A 17,245-nucleotide genomic window follows, 5' to 3' on the forward strand; every position below is an offset into this window, starting at 1 on the left:
GCCGGTGTTCAGGGTGAGGGTTGAAGAGGTGTGCTGGGGTCTGTTGGTTAGAAAGTCCAGTATCCAGTTGCAGAGGGAGGGGTCAATGCCCAGGTTACCGAGTTTGGTGATCAGTTTAGAGAGTATAATGGTGTTGAATGCTGAGCTGTAATCGATGAACAGCATTCTTACGTGTCTCTGTTGTCGAGGTGGGAGAGGGCGGAGTGAAGTGCCGTTGAGATGGCACCCTCCGTACTCCTGTTCTTGCAGTATGTAAACTGATAGGGATCCAATGTGGGGGGTAGGCACCTTTGAGGTGTGCCAGGACCAGCCTCTCGAAGCACTTGGTGATGATGGGAGTAAGTGCAACTGGGCAGAAGCCGTTGAGGCTTGCCGCAGTGGAGTGTTTTGGCACTGGCACGATGGAGGTGGTTTTAAGGCACGTGGGGACAACTGCTTAGGCAAGTGACAGGTTGAAGATGTCAGTCCAGACATCTGTCAGCTGCGCAGCACAGGTCCTGAGGACGCGCCCGGGGATGCCGTCAGGGCCAGTAGCCTTATGTGCATTAGTCCTACTCAGTGCCACGTACACGTTGTAGGGGGTGAGTGTGAGGGGTTGGTGATCAGCAGGGAGCACAACCTTGATGGCTGTCTCTAGATTGTCCCTGTCGAAGCGGCCATAGAAGTGGTTAAGCTCTCAAGGAAGGAGGCGTCGCTGGATGTGTGGGTGGTGTTGGTGGGTCTGTAGTCCGTGATGGCCAGGATGCCTTACCACATGCGTCGGGGGTCGGAGTTGTTGTTGAAGTGCTCCTCAATCCTGAGCTTATGACAGTGCTTGGTCTACCTGGTGCCCCTCTTCAGGTTAGCCCTGGATGAACTGTAGGCTCGAGCATCGCCTGACCTGAAAGCGGTGTCCCGTGCTTTCAGCAGTAGCCTGACCTCGCTGTTCATCCATGGCTTCTGATTCGCGAATATGGTCACCCGTTTGAGGGAGGTGACACTATTGATGGTGGAGTTTATAAGCTCCCCTGGCGGTCTAGATGCTGGAGGATGAAGTGTAGGCCCAGATTGACTGCATCATCCACAGATCTATTGGCCCTATATGCAAATTGCAGAGGGTCCAGCAGAGGGATTGTGATATTTTTCAGCTTGGCCAGCACAAGCCTTTCAACGGTCTCTATGACTACAGAGGTCAGTGCGACAAGCCTGCCTTCATTAAGACCAGTAATCCTTACCTTTTTGGTTACAGGGACAATAGTGGAAACTTTGAAGCAGGCAGGGACAGTGCATCTTTGCAGGTACTGGTTAAAAATGAGTAATTGGGTGTTAAGTGTTGGTGGGGGTGGGAAAGGGTCCACTCTTTTCATTACTGGAGTCTTGCCTTAAGTAGGTGCGAGGTGGTGAATGGGAAGAGTGGGTGCAGGATCCATTCTTTGCAGACTGGGGTCTGGCTGTGTTTGTTGGGGAGGGGGTACCAGGGTTACGTTTCTGATTTTCAAACCTGCAGTAAAACTCATTCAGGTAGTTCGTCAGCTGACGATTGTCCAAAGGGCTTTCCTCTTATAGCTGGTGATTTATTGCATGCCCTTCCAAACTGAAGAAGAGTCACTAGCTGAGAACTTGCTCCTCAACTTCTCAGAGTACCTTTCCTTGGCAGCTCCGATTCCTCTTCTCAGCTCTTTATCGATTAGGCTATCTTTTAACTCTTTAACGATTAGGCTATCGGCTTGACGCATATTTGCCCCCCCCCCCCATCTCGAAATGGAAATGTTACATCTGCATATAATGATCCCATTAAAATGTATATTTATGTCACAAACTATGGAATTCATATTTTTCAGTATTATTATAGAAACATAGAAACATAGAAATTAGGTACAGGAGTAGGCCATTCGGCCCTTTGAGCCTGCACCACCATTCAATATGATCATGGCTGATCATCCAACTCAGTATCCCGTACCTGCCTTCTCTCCATACCCTCTGATCCCCTTAGCCACAAGGGCCACATCTAACTCCCTCTTAAATATAGCCAATGAACTGGCCTCGACTACCCTCTGCGGCAGAGAGTTCCAGAGATTCACCACTCTCTGTGTGAAAAAGGTTCTTCTCATCTCGGTTTTAAAGGATTTCCCCCTTATCCTTAACCTGTGACCCCTTGTCCTGGACTTCCCCAACATCGGGAGCAATCTTCCTGCATTTAGCCTGTCCAACCCCTTAAGAATTTTGTAAGTTTCTATAAGATCCCCTCTCAATCTCCTAAATTCTAGAGAGTATAAACCAAGTCTATCCAGTCTTTCTTCATAAGACAGTCCTGACATCCCAGGAATCACATTATCAAGGAAAAGAAAGCAGTTCCAATTGTTTGATATTATTTGATATTGTTTAAAATTATTCATATGGAGGAGAAAATATAATAGCTCTAAAACCTACCTTAATTTTGCAATCTCACTAAAGATAATCCCCCTTTCCCTCTTCCCTCCCCCATCTCTCTTTCCCCTCCCTTCCGCTCTCTCTCTCCCCCTCCCACATCCCCCCCTTTTTCTGGCGGGGGGGACGAAGATGAAGGTGGCGTGGGCCCAGCGGGGGTGGCGTGGGCCCAGTGGGGGTCAGCGGGAGTGGTGTGGGCCCAGTGGGAGCCAGCGGGGGTGGTGCGGGCCCAGGGGGGTTTGGCTTGGGCCGGGTGAGGGTGGCGTGGGCCCAGCGGGGTGGCTTGGGCCCAGTGGGGGTGGCGTGGGCTCAGCGGGGGTCAGCGGGGTGGCGTGGGCCGAGCGGGGGTCAGCGGGGGGTGGTGTGGGCCCAGCAGGGGTCAGCGGCGGTGGCGTGGGCCAGCAGGGGTGGCGTGGGCCCAGCGGGGGTGGTGTGGGGGGAAGATGGCTTGGGCCCCGGCGGTGGGGGAGGCGAGGGGAACGGGCCCCACCGCAGCAGTGTCTGGTGTTGCGGTTACAGCTGCTGGGTTCAGATCCAGCCACTCCCGCCCGGCGACGGGAGGACGGTCTCCTGGTCACCAGGCAAGCCGTTGGTGAGTCTCCGATGCCACGGATGGAGACACTGGACCGGGCGGGCAGACACCGCACTCCCCCCCCCCCCCCCCCCGGCCCGGAGTAATGGGCACTCCCTTATCCCGCGGGCCAGATTTTTTAATTTTTTTCTTTCCCTCAGGATTTATTTATTTTTTATTTTTTTCCCTCGGGATTTTTTCTTACTCTGGGGGAAAAAGGGGGGGTCGGCAAAGGTACACAAAAAAGCTGGAGAAACTCAGCGGGTGCAGCAGCATCTATGGAGCGAAGGAAAAAGGCAACGTTTCAGGCCGAAACCCTTCTCAGACTCTTAAAAACTTAGTCAGCAATATTGGCTTCGCAAGTTGATCTCATGTCTGACACCAACCCCTGAACCAGTCATATTCGCAGCACTATTAAATGAAATTACCAGGCAAACAGAGGAAAATATTCAATGTGCTCAAAGATTCCGTGAAGAAATGCAACATACCAACTGATTCTTAGGAACCTCTGTTCCATGGCCATTCAAAGTTGAGATGGAGCATTCAGGCTAGTTGATAACCCTGAGGTTCTGCATTAGTGGCCAATTGAAGCCCTGCAGAAATGGCAGTGAATGGAGCACTCACTAATAACTCACTTACCCACCCCTTCACCTACCACCCTGTCAGCCACCTTCTACCCCATCTATGGCAAAGTCTGAAGTTCACATGTTGCCTTCATTAGCCACCTCAGAACATACAAAACTGGAAAGGAAGCAAGTCATCCGTGATCCCCAGGGACTGATTAAGAAGTAGCATGGGCATTCATTCAGGTCTCCAATAATAAGTGGTCCACAATAATTAAACAGACTCAAGCCATTCAATTCAGATACAGTAACATCAACAGGCATGTTGAAGGATTTTGTAGAAGCTAAAATATTATCAGAATTTCACCTACCATTTACATTGTCAATTCGAATCCTTTGGCGGGTTTCATATTGACCTTGTTCAGGTTTTTTTCCAGATTTTGGTTTTGATTTACCAGCTTCAGAATCTTTCTATAATCAATATAGAAAATCATATCAACTTTTTCCAGTGAACATTGTGACTTAATTTGATGGCATCCCAATATAAAACACCCAGATTTACATGAGTAAATTGTCTATTTTACTGTTTTAAACTAATATAGACTATCATAGCTACAACTAAACAGATTTCCAGACCAAAAAGAGACCTGATCACTCATTCAGTTGATTGAACTTTTTTATCACTATAATGGCAATTTCAGACTTTTCCAATATCCAACTTTCCGTTGCCATTACTACAAAGGCAGGTAGGAATGATCTTACAAAGACAATAAAAACGGATCCTCCGGTCATTCTTTCCAGTTTGATTATTGATTAATTATTGAAGTAGTTGTACAAACAAAGAGATTCCCTATTCTCACATGAACTGTAATTCTGTTCTCTCTCTCTCTCATCTGTTCAGAACTGTATTCTCTCTCCCATGCACGCTTGTCTGATCTTTCCACTCCCTCTCCTGGTATGATATATGTAACGTTCATCTATGTATCAAAAGCCCACAGCAAACGTACAAAATAATACTGCTAGAAATATCTAAACAACATAATATAATGCTAACAGTAACTAGCCTGAGCATGAATGGCTCCCGCACTGGCTCTTAATTGTTCTACGTATATAACAAAACAATTACCAATAAATGTTAAAAGGAGCTATAAAAGCTTTACATGTTATCAAAAACCAAAGGTATGCACAAAAGGTTGGCATTTAATTTTCTTTAGTGATTCTTCAATCTTCTTGGAGCAGGTATATCTTAGTTGTCGGTCTTACCAGGATATTGTTCTTAGTTTGAAAGTGCACTGTAGGCACAAGACCTTGTGCATCTTGGATGTTCTCCAATATTCTGCCCATTAGCCAGGAGCCTCGTGCTGCAGTGGAATCAACCACCAAAACGATGCCACCTGGAATAAAGCTTCTCCTTACCCTTGACCATCATTGTCGTTCAGGATTGGAGACAAGTATTCTTGTGTCCACCATTTCCAAAAACGGTCTGCCATATATTGTACCTGTCTCCATCTGCAATTAATGTACAAGTCCAGGTCGTAGTATTGGCTTGGTCTTCAACAGAAGAAGATAGTTTGGTGTAAGTACTTCCAGGTCCCTTGGATCATCAGAATTCTTGGTAATGGGTCGATCATTCAAAATTTCTTCAACTTCACAAAATAAAGTTTGAAATCCTTCATCGTCCAGAACTTGTTGTTTAAGAACAGAGCGCATCACATTTCAAACCATGCGGATCAAATGTTCCCAAACACCGCCGTGATGGGATCCTGCAGGGGGATTAAAGTTCCACCTTATCCTTCGCTGAGGCATAGCATTCTGGATCTTATTCTGATTTAAACCGTTGGATGGTTAGGATTCTCTTAATTCTCTTTCCGCTCTGATAAAATTTGTGCCTTTGTCTGATCTTAAAGATGAAACATGACTTCATCAACAGATAAATCTTGGGAATGCATGGATGCAGGAGTCTGTGTCAAGTGCAGATGCAACTTCAAGACGTATTGCCTTGCTCACCATAGAAACATAGAAAATAGGTGCAGGAGTAGGCCATTCGGCCCTTCGTGCCTGCACCGCCATTCAATATGATCATGGCTGATTATCCAACTCAGTATCCCGTTCCTGCCTTCTCTCCATACCCTCTCTGATCCCTCTAGCCACAAGGGCCACGTCCAACTCCCTCTTAAATATAGCCAATGAACTGGCCTCAACAACCTTCTGTGGCAGAGAGTTCCAGAGATTCACCACTCTCTGCGTGAAAAATGTTCTTCTCATCTCGGTTCTAAAGGATTTTCCCTCTATCCTTAAGCTGTGACCCCTTGTCCTGGACTTCCCCAACATCGGGAACAATCTTTCTGCATCGAGCCTGTCCAATCCCTTAAGAATTTTGTAAGTTTCTATAAGATCCCCCCTCAATCTCCTAAATTCTAGCGAGTACAATCCGAGTCTATCCAGTCTTTCTTCATAAGAAAGTCCTGACATCCCAGGAATCAGTCTGGTGAACCTTCTCTGCACTCCCTCTATGGCAATAATGTCCTTCCTCAGATTTGGAGACCAAAACTGTACGCGATACTCCAGGTGTGGTCTCACCAAGAACCTGTACAACTGCAGCAGAACCTCCCTGCTCCTATACTCAAATCCTTTTGCTATGAATGCCAACATACCATTCGCTTTCTTTACTGCCTGCTGCACCTGCATGCCTACTTTCAATGACTGGTGTACCATGACACCCAGTCTCGATGCATCTCCCCTTTTCCTAATCGGCCACCATTTAGACAATAGTCAGCTTTCCTGTTTTGCCACCAAAGTGAATAACCTCACATTTATCCACATTATACTGCATCTGCCATGCATTTGCCCACACACCCAGCCTATCCATAGACACCCAGCCTACCCAGACTGACCATACAGGTGAAGATTACACCATACCTTTTAACTAGACTTCGTCCTCTCTTGATCTCTATAGGACCGAAGCAGTCTACTCCTGCATCTGCAAATGTGGCTTGTCCTGTAGAATCCTCTCCAGGGGCAAGTCTTCCATTTTGTGTTCTCCAACTGCTCTCCTCTGTCATCTACACACAACACAGTCTGTTACGACTTTCAGCAGTTAGCTTTGATAATCCATAATCTTTTACGAAGACGAGACAGCATGTGATTTCTTCCTCCATGTCCAAACTGTTCATGGATATGTCGTAACAATAATGTTGATATGTGAAAGTCCTTCGAGAGAATAATAGGATATTTAGCCTCTTCAGGCATCGCTAGTTTATTCAGGTGATCACCTACTCTCAGAAATCCATTCTCCAGCAACGGAACTAGCTTATACTAATGACTGCTTCTTTTGACTCCATGTTTACCAGCTTCTAATGTTGATAGTTCTTCTTAGAATCTTTGTCTTTGACAGAAATAGATGACTGCACTTTCTGCTTGGAGAAGATCTTCAAGACATAACCACTGTCCACCAAATGTTGCTTTAAAGACTTGGATCTCTTTATCAACCTTTTCCTTTAGTTTGCCAGGATCTTTTTCAAAGCTTCTCACGGCAATATCCCTTCTTTTTCGAGTCAACAGCAAGAGCGTTGTCCTTACTTTAAGAAGCCAAGCTGCCGCAGTTTTTAACTTCCTCCATGATGAGAAATAGGTAATCAGAGAGTCTCCTCCCACCCTCCTATCCGCCCGCCCTCGGGCTCCTCCTCCTCCCCTTTTCCTTCCTTCTCTCCCCCCACCCCCCATCAGTCTGAAGAAGGGTTTCGGCCCGAAACGTCGCCTATTTCCTTCGCTCCATAGATGCTGCTGCACCCGCTGAGTTTCTCCAGCAATTTTGTGTACCTTCGATTTTCTAGCATCTGCAGTTCCTTCTTAATCAGAGAGTTTATTGAGTCCAATGGATCCTTGCAAATGACGTCCATTGTGATATCTTGCTCGATTTCGGGATCATTAGCAGTGATTGTAGATGGCAAGTTAAGGACCTGTCCCACCAGCATGCGATTGCATGTGTCTAGCGCAACCAAACGTGGTCACTTGAGGCGTACGGTCCGCGCGGGGCCGGTCCCACTTCCAAGCGCGGAGGTGTATGGAGTTGTGCGGGGCATATGGAGTTGTTTGGGGCTGGTCCCAACATCGCGCGGGGCTCTGAAAATCCTGCACTATCCGAAAATTCCGCGCGCCAACGGCCTGTCGGCCCGCAGGCGCATTGAGGTTGTACGCAGCGTCTTGACGGCGTATGCCTAGCACGTGGCGTTGTGCGATGATGTCACCACCCGGCGTGCCGTTGCGTGATGACGTCACTGCCCAACACCGTGCGACGTCCAAATTCAGTCGGCTCGCCTCCTGCCCAGCTGATTAGTGAGTATGATGTAAATTACGTCACGCGTGAACTTTGCGCGAACTTACTGCGTACTTACCGCGAACTTAGCTCGAACTCCACTTCTGTTTGGTCGCGCTAGACGCATGCAATCGCATGCTGCTGGGACAGGCCCTTAAAGCTTTGGCCATTCTGTCTGGCTTATAGAGAAACTCTGGTCCCTTGATCCATCTCTTACTACTGAAGAAGCGGTCTGCCGTTAGTCCTCTTGAGGCTTCATCTGCATGATTTTCCTTTGTACCAACATATCTCCATTGTGATACATCAGTAGCATCCCTGACAAAGGAGATCCTGTTTGTCACAAAAGTTTTAAAGTGTTTGGTTTAATTGTTGATGTACTTAAGCACTGTTGTGCTATCGGTCCAGAAGATGGAATTGTCCAGCTGAAGCTGTAATTACTTTTGCTGCATTATGTCCACTCTGACAGCTAGGATTACAGCTGTGAGCTCCATTCTGGGAATCATCATTTGTTTCACTCTGGCTTTTCCCATTATGAATGCAACATGCACTGCTTTGTTATCATTTTCCAGTCTTAGATATGAAACAGTACCGTAGCCACTTTTGCTTGCGTTTGAAAAGTGGTGCAGCAGTGCAAATCTAATTTAACCAAAGTTAGCAGGCTTCATGCACCGGTCTACTTTAAATTCTGACATCTTGTTGAGATCTGCTAACTATCCTGTCAATCGCTGAGAGAAGGTTTGCATTATGCTCTCATCCCATCCAAGTCTTTCCTTACAGAGCTCCTGCATAATCAGCTTGGCTGGCAGAGTAAATGGTGCAAGAAATCCTAAAGTGTGGTATATAGAGCCAACCACGGACGAGATGCCCGGTCTTAGAAACATAGAAAATATGTGCAGGAGGAGGCCATTCGGCCCTTCGAGCCAGCACCGCCATTCATTGTGATCATGGCTAATTGTCCCCTATCAATAACCCGTGCCTGCCTTCTCCCCATATCCCTTGACCCCACTAGCCCCTATAGCTCTATCTAACTCTCTCTTAAATCCATCCAGTGACATGGCCTCCACTGCCCTCTGTGGCAGGGAATTCCATAAATTCACAACTCTCTGGGTGAAAAGTTTTTTCTCACCTCAGTCTTAAATGGCCTCCCCTATATTCTAAGACTGTAGCCCCTGGTTCTGGACTCGCCCAACATTGGGAGCATTTTTCCAGCATCTAGCTTGTCCAGTCCTTTTATAATTTTATATGTTTCCATAAGATGCCCCCTCATCCATCTAAACTCCAGTGAATACAAACCTAGTCTTTTCAATCTTTCCTCATATGACAGTCACGCCATCCCAGGGATCAATCACGTGAACCTACGCTGCACTGCCTCAATCACAAGGATGTCCTTCCTCAAATTAGGAGACCAAAACTGTACACAATACTCCAGATGTGGTCTCACCAGAGCCCTATACAACTGCAGAAGAACCTCTTAACTCCTATACTGAAATACTCTTGTTATGAAGGCCAACATTCCATTAGCTTTCTTCACTGCCCGCTGTACCTGTATGCCAACTTTCAGTGACCGGTGTACAAGGACGCCCAGGTCTCGCTGCACCTCCCCCTTACCTAACCTAACCCCATTGAGATAATAAACTGCCCCCCATGTTTTTGCCGACAAAGTGGATAACCTCACATTTATCTATATTATACCTCATCTGCCACACATCTGCCCACTCACTCAACCTGTCCAGGTCACCCTGCAACCTCCAAACATCCTCTTCACAGTTCACACTGCCACCCAGCTTTGTGTCATCCGCAAACTTGCTAGTGTTGCTCCTAATTCCCTCTTCCAAATAATTAATAGATATGGGAAACAGTTGCGGCCCCAACACCGAGCCTTGCGGCACTCCACTCGCCACTGCCTGCCATTCTGAAAAGGACCCGTTCACCTCTACTCTTTGCTTCCGGTCTGCCAAACAATTTTCTATCCATGTCAACACCGTACCCCCAATACCATGTGCTCTAATTTTAGTCACCAGTCTCCCGTGCGGGACCGTATCAAAGGCTTTCTGAAAGTCTAGATACACTACATCCACTGGCACCCCTTCATCCATTTTACTTGTCACATCCTCAAAAAATTCCAGAAGATTAGTCAAGCATGATTTCCCTTGAGTATGGTCGTTCCTGTGTCGCAATTCTGAACGTGAACACATCTGCTTTAACTCACCAGTGCAATTCCAGTGTCCTTTCCATAGGCAGATTGTCTTTGTCCAAGTCAAACTCCCTGGTCTCCTTGGCTTTTTTTTCTTGTGGAATGGATACCAATACAGCACTGCTGTTGCTGATTCACTTTGACAGCATAAATCCTCCCATTTGACAGAGGAAAGTCAGGTGTGCTGCCATTCGAATTGCTTCCTGAACCGAAGGCATGGACTTTAAACAAGCATCTACATAGAAGTTGTTCTTTACTGTGTTTGTCACCTCTGCTGGAAAGTGAGCTTTGTTGTCTTCAGCAGTCTTCGTTAATGCAAAGTTTGCACAACTTACAATACAATACAATACAATACCATTTATTTGTCATTTGAACCTCACATGAGGTTCAAACGAAATTTGGTTTCTGCAGTCATACAAGACCAACACAATTTACACAAACATCCATCACAGTGAATCTCCTCCTCGCTGTGATGGAAGGCAAAGTCTTGTCTCTCCCCTGCTCTCCATTCTTCTCCCGATGTCAAAGTCAAAGCCCCCGGCGGGCGCTAGCAAGTCCGTGGCCATTTAAAGCCACGCCGGGCGATATAAGGCCCTACTCCGGGTCTTGATGTTGGAGCCCCCGGCGGATGCTAGCAAGTCCGCGGCCATTTAAAGCCGCGCCGGGTGATGTAAGGCCCCGCTCCAGGTCACTTTCAACCCCGTAATTCAGGCGGGAGAAGTCGCTGTTGCCGGTGCCCCGTAAAGCAGTCTCCCACCGGGGACCCGCGAGCTCCCGGTGTCACCATCCACTGGAATCGTAGCAGCGCGCCACCGCAGCTCTCCACGCTACGAACTCTCCGCGCTCCGAAGCTGGCCAGCTCCACGATGGTAGGTCCGCAGCTCCGCAGGCTCCGTGACTTGAGCCCCCAGGTCGTTCCAGTTGGAGGCCGCTCCACGGTGCTAGGCTCCAACAACAACGGAGACCTGACAGGCAAAAGGTCGTGTCCCCGTGCAGGGAAGAGATTTAAAAGTTTCCCCCACCCACCCCTCGCCCCCCACACATACATATTTAAAAACCCATTACAAACTATACCCTAAACGGGACAAAAAAAAAACCCAAAAAAAAGACAGACAGACTGCAGAGGCCGCTGCGACGTCGGTCGCGCCGCCCAACTTGGTGATGACACTGCTACAAAAAGATGTACCGTCATCCAGTATTCAATAAGAACTTGCTGTGCATCACCCTCAGGCCACGACAGGAACAATAGTCAATATGCTTTTCTGATACATTTACTTGATGAAACATTGCTTTGATATCAGCCATCAAAGAAACCAGTTCTTGTCTGAATCTGATGAGAACTCCAATGAGTGAGTTGGTAAAGTCTGGACCTTGCAGCAGTTGGCAGTTAAATGATGTTCCTTTGAAGACTGCACTACAGTCAAAGACCACCTTCAAGATCCCTTTCCTTGAGTGATACACCACATGGTGTGGGATGTACCAGAGCTCTCGATCACTTCGATTCAGCTGGTCCACTGGTACCATTTCAGCATAACCATTATCAATCATTTCTATGAGGAAAGATGTACATTCATCATGAAATTACTTATTCTTGCCAAACCTGCATTTCAGGCTCTGGATGCACGGCTCTGCAATGCAACAGCTATTCAGCAAACTGACGCTTTCAATTGTTTGAAAGGTAAGTTTAGACAATAGTGTCCATCTATCATCTTTACTGAGTGATTCATAATATCCAAGGACTTTACCTCTTCTCTGGGCATTTCTTCTGCTGCCTTACTGGTTCTTTCACTGAAGTTGTGATTGTATTGCTTGACCAGTAGCTGCTCTAGGTTTACAGTAGATATTCGATTGACAGCAGCAGCAGGAAAGCCATCTTTATCCCTGCTTTTGTTGTCTCTTCTCAAGGGACCATAGACAACCTATCCGAGGAGGGTCCTCACGGTGAATGGTCCATCCTCTTGGCTGTTGACCAGCTCCCACAGTTCCAATATATTGAAGCATTTGTTCCGATGAGTAGGTCGATGTCAGAGCCTAGTTTAGGAATTTTGGTATCCTTCAAGTAAGGCCATTGTTTCAGGTATTCCTGCCTGGGAATGTTTAGATGAGAAACAGGCATGGTCTTAAGTGTGAACACATCAGATAGTTGTATAAAATCTTCTTTGTCCAGACTAGATATTTCAAAACCTGAGATATGATGACTGATCACAGGTTTCTCTTCATTCATGGTATGCAAGAGAATCTTTTGTCCTGTAATCTTCAGCCTTCTCATCAAGCTTTCTGTGCAAAAGGTAGTTGAACTTCCATGATCCAAAAAAGCGTATGTTTGCAACACCGTGTCCCCCTTGCGGCTCTTTACCGGACCTGGTACTACGGAGAAGATGCAGGTATCTTCACCGACCCCAATATGCCCACACATCTGAGGTGAGAAAACAGCATCTCAGTTAGCTTCTCATTCGGTTCTGCATGCTCCTCTTCTTCTCCTTGTTCTTCTGTTCAATATGAAGTATTTCAGGATGATCTTGGTTGCACACATCACAAGTCATATGACTCTTGCAGTCTTTGCTCATGTGTCCTTTCTTGTTGATCAGTGGACACTTCAATGTGTGACCACTTCTAGCAGTAACAGGATCGATCCAAGTCAGCATGGATTTACGAAGGGGAAATCACGCTTGACTAATTATCTGGAATTTTTTGAGCATGTAACTCAGAAAATGGACAAGGGAGAGCCAGTGGATGTAGTGTACCTGAATTTTCAGAAAGCATTTGATAAGGTCCCACATAGGGGATTAGTGGGTAAAATTAGAGCACATGGTTTTGAGGTAGGGTACTGACATGGATAGAAAATTGGTTGGCAGACAGGATACAAGGAGTAGGGATTAACGGGTCCTTTTCAGAATGACAGGCAGTGACTACTGGGGTACCGCAAGGCTCGGAGCTGGGACCGCAGCTATTTAAAATATACATCAATGATTTAGATGAAGGGATTTAAAGTAACATCAGCAAATTTGCAGATGACACAAAGCTGGGTGGCAGTGTGAACTGTGAGGAGGATGCTATGAGGATGCAGGGTGACTTGGACAGATTTGGTGAGTAGGCGGATGCATGGCAGATGCAGTTTAATGTGGATAAATGTGAGGTTATTCACTTTGGTGGCAAAACAGGAAACAGATTATTATCTGTATGGTGTCAAGTTGGGAAAAGGGGAATTACAAAGAGATCTGGGGGGTCCTTGTTCATCACTCACTGTAGGCATGCAGGTACAGCAAGCAATGAAGAATGCAAATGGCATGTTGGCCTTCATAACAAGAGGAGTTGAGTAGAGGAGCAAAGAGGTCCTTCTGCAGTTGTACAGGGCCCTAGTGAGACCACACCTGAAGTATTGTGTGCAATTTTGGTCTCCAAATTTGAGGAAGGACATTCTTGCTATTGATTGAGTGCAGCGTAGATTCACGAGGTTAATTCCTGGGATGGCGGGACTGTCATATGTTGATGGATCAGCTGGGCTTGTATACTCTGGAATTTAGAAGGATGAGAGGGATCTTATTGAAACATGTAAGATTATTAAGAGATTGGACACGGTAGAGGCAGGAAACATGTTCTCGATGTTGGGGAGTCCAAAACCAGGGGCCAGAGTTTACGAATAAGGGGTAAGCCATTTAGAACGGAGAAGAGGAAAAACCTTTTCACCCAGAGAGTTGTGAATCTGTTGAATTCTCTACCTCAGAAGGCAGTGGAGGCCAATTCTCTGGATGCTTTCAAGAGAGAGTTAGATAGAGCTCTTAAAGATAGTGGAGTCAGGGGATATGGTGAGAAGGCAGGAACGGGGACTGAATGTGGATGATCAACCATGATCACAGTGAATGGTGGTGCTGGCTCGAAGGGCCAAATGGCTTACTCCTGCACCTATTGTCTATTGTTGATCTCTTGGCCTCAAGTTTATTGATCTTTGCATTGATTGCTGCCAGCTCCATCTCTAGTTCCAACTGTTCCATCTTTCTCTTAAACTGTTCTTCTTGTGCCTCAAGCTCATGCTTTTTGTTCAGGGCGGCAACCCGTACCTGGTGAGCAGCCTCATCTGCCTGAGCTTTTTTGCAGCAGAGTCCTTTGAGAATGCACATGATGAAAAACTAGATTTGTGGCTTGATCTTTTTGTGACATTCGAAACACTATCTTCAGGTCCAATTCCTTCTGAATATAAAACCCTCTGTTGTATTTCAGCAAAGGAGTATGTAGTTTGCTGTCCCACATTGCCCTCTTGTGGCTGAGCTTTCGACATACTGGCTCACTATCCCTTTAAGACGTAGTGACGTAAGCCGTATGTTTACAGGCTGGAATTCAAAACAAATGAGCGGGAATTCAAAACATCAGATAGTGTTGTGATTCTCACGGTCACATCTCAAATCTCCATAATAACAGCCGTTTTCCAATACAGCTTAATGCAGCCGTTCCAATACAGCTTATTGTAGCCGTTCCAATGCAGCTTCTTAGCTTTTCCAATAAAGCCTTTAGCTTTACGCTCGGCTGTAGGTATTCACGCTGTCCCTATGCGCTGGGTTCCAGTTTCCAATCGTCATTCTTCAGATGGTGCAGGAGGCGACCTTGTCCAGTTGACTGCGTCATGCATATCCTTTGTTCCAGGTTTCAAGCTCCAGTTTCACTCATAGAGATCAATTCCAATATAATGGCAATTTCAAACTTTTCCAATATCCAACTTTCTGTTGCAATTACTACACAGACAGGTAGGTGTGAACTTACGCAGACGATATAAAACGGAACCTCCAGTTGTTCTTTCCAGTTTAATTGATTCTTTATTGAAGTAGTTGTACAAAGATGATTCATATCAGGTATTCCTTATTCTCATACAATCTGTAACTCGTTTTTCTCTCTCTCTCGTCTGTTCAGACTGTATTCTCTCTTCCATGCATGTTCGTCTGCTCTGGCCACTCCCTCTCCTGGTATGATATATGTAACGTTCATCTATGTATCAAAAGCCCACCCCCAAGCATTCAAAATAATACTGCTAGAAATATCTAGACAAAATAATATAATATGCTAACAGTAACTAGCCTAAGCATGAATGGCTCCGACAATCACATTGATCAATTTCTCCTTTAATCCCACTCAAACTCCACAGATTAAAGGTTAATTATGTGAACTGTCAGGAGCCCAAGGTACGCCTTTCATTTTGTGAGATACGTGGAGCAGACGGTTCCAATCTTACTAAGGCCCCATCCCTACACTGATTTTCATGTACATTGACAACTGCATTGGTGCTGCGCCAAATTCAATCGGAACTCAAAAATCAAATTTTCCACTCTGTCCCCGAACTCACTTGGAAGATTTTGGAAGATAATAAACAGAGCAACCACTGCCCTCCAAACACCCTCTTTCCTCAGATTCTTAGGACTCTACTGTTTTCAGGCCCCTTAACTTCTCTGGCACTATCTCTTTACTAATTTACTTTATCATTTCAACACACAGTTGCCAAAGATAGAGCTCTTCCCATGCACCCATGGATGTCATATTGCTGTTATATTTACTTATAAATTATGCTGAGCGGCAGTAATTGGTTTCATCCATTGATGCTCTATTAGACGAATGCTTATGGTTTATGCAGGAATGTTGTTAGGCATATTTGCATGTGCTTGGATTAAGGCCGGAGATAGGAAACGGGCTGCGGGAAAATGTGTGATTGTGATTGTTTGTTTCCTGGAGCACCTTAATTTTTGAATATTGTTTAAAAACGAATTTGGTAAATTCGAATGGGGGGGGGGGCGCAGCCAGGAATGGGTGGGAATGGGGGGGGGGGGGGGCAGGCAGCATTCAGGAGTGTGGGGGCAGCCTTCAGAAATGGGGGTGGGGCAGCCTCCAGGCATGGGGGGGGGGGGGGGGGGGGGGCAGCATTCAGCAATGGGGGGGGGGGGGGGCAGAAGCCTCCAGGAATGGGGGGTACTACTAGACCCTCAAGGATCACAGGAAGAGGTGGACGCACTTATTTGTGTTCAGGATATCCATGCAAATTGCCGCTTTCGAGATTGCGTCGTCTCCCGCGGTTGTGGCCCGCGGGGCACGACAGGATCGCGCCTTACTTCAGCCATTTGTGAGAGCCGGGTGGGGTGGGCTGGGCCCCCCTTGCTGCGCTGGTCCGGGTGGGCGAAGCCCCCCTTGCTGCGCTGGTGCTGTGCTGCGCTGGTCCGGGTGGGGTGGGCCCCCCTTGCTGCGCTGTGCTGGGCCGGGTGGGGTGGGCGAGGCCCCCCCTTGCTGTGCTGGGCCGGGGCCGGGTGGTGCTGGGCCCCCCTTGCTGTGCTGGTCCGGGAGGGCTGGGCCCCCCTTGCTGCTGGGCCGGGCCGGGTGGGGGGGAGGGCTGGGCCCCCCTTGCTGGTGCTGGTCCGGGAGGGCTGGGCCCCCCTTGCTGTGCTGTGCTGGGCCGGGCGGGTCCGGGAGGGCTGGGCTGGGCCCCCCTTGCTGCGCTGTGCTGGGCCGGGAGGGCTGGGCCCCCCTTGCTGTGCTGGGCCGGGCGGGTCCGGGTGGGGTGGGCCCCCCTTGGCTGCGCTGGGCTGGGCGGGTCCGGGGGGGGCTGGGCCCCCCTTGCTGCGCTGGGCGGGGGGGTCCGGGAGGGCTGGGCCCCCCCTTGCTGTGCTGGGCCGGGCTGGTCCGGGTGGGCTGGGCTGGGCCCCCCTTGCTGTGCTGGGCCGGGCCGGTCCGGGTGGGCTGGGCTGGGCCCCCCTTGCTGTGCTGGGCCGGGCGGGTGGGGAGGGCTGGGCCCCCCTTGCTGTGCTGTGCTGGGCCCCCGGTGCCGGTCCGGGAGGGGCTGGGCTGGGCCCCCCTTGCTGTGCTGGGCCGGGTGGGGTGGGCTGGGCCCCCCTTGCTGTGCTGTGCTGGGCCGGGGTGGGGCGGGCGAGGCCCCCCTTGCTGTGCTGGGCCGGGCGGGTCCGGGAGGGCTGGGCCCCCCTTGCTGCGCTGGTGCTGGTGCTGGTCGCGCTCCCTGGCCGGACCGGGCCTCCCTAACGGTCGGATTCAAACCGGCCGCCAACGTTCTGGCAATGGAACGCCGCCCGGATGGCATCGAGCAGCCTGGGGCCAGGATCGACGCGCCGAGTCCAGGGTCTGCAACACAAAATAGCAACGGGATTCTTGTCATGGCATGCGGCTGCTCTTTCAAAACAAAAATCCGAAAAACATATGCATGGACGTAG

The 17,245-nt window shown here is 48.3% G+C and overlaps 2 protein-coding genes across 2 annotated transcripts in view; both read right to left on the reverse strand.

Annotated features, from left to right (window-relative positions):
* LOC129696066 (transient receptor potential cation channel subfamily A member 1-like) overlaps window positions 1-15,507 on the reverse strand; it is a 135,326-nt gene extending 119,819 nt beyond the window's left edge. The window contains exons 1-2 of the mRNA XM_055633474.1: window positions 14,805-15,507; window positions 3,912-4,011 (exon numbers count right to left, since the gene is read on the reverse strand). Coding sequence (XP_055489449.1) covers window positions 3,912-4,011; window positions 14,805-14,888 — 184 coding nt within the window. The 5' untranslated portion in view covers window positions 14,889-15,507. The remainder of the gene's footprint in view (window positions 1-3,911; window positions 4,012-14,804) is intronic.
* The window catches only part of LOC129696693 (uncharacterized), a 181,965-nt gene that overhangs the window by 12,666 nt on the left and 152,054 nt on the right, over window positions 1-17,245 (reverse strand). The gene's annotated exons all lie outside the window — the stretch shown is intronic.

Source organism: Leucoraja erinacea, chromosome 4 (genome assembly GCF_028641065.1).
Source record: "Leucoraja erinacea ecotype New England chromosome 4, Leri_hhj_1, whole genome shotgun sequence".
Lineage (NCBI taxonomy): Eukaryota > Metazoa > Chordata > Chondrichthyes > Rajiformes > Rajidae > Leucoraja > Leucoraja erinaceus.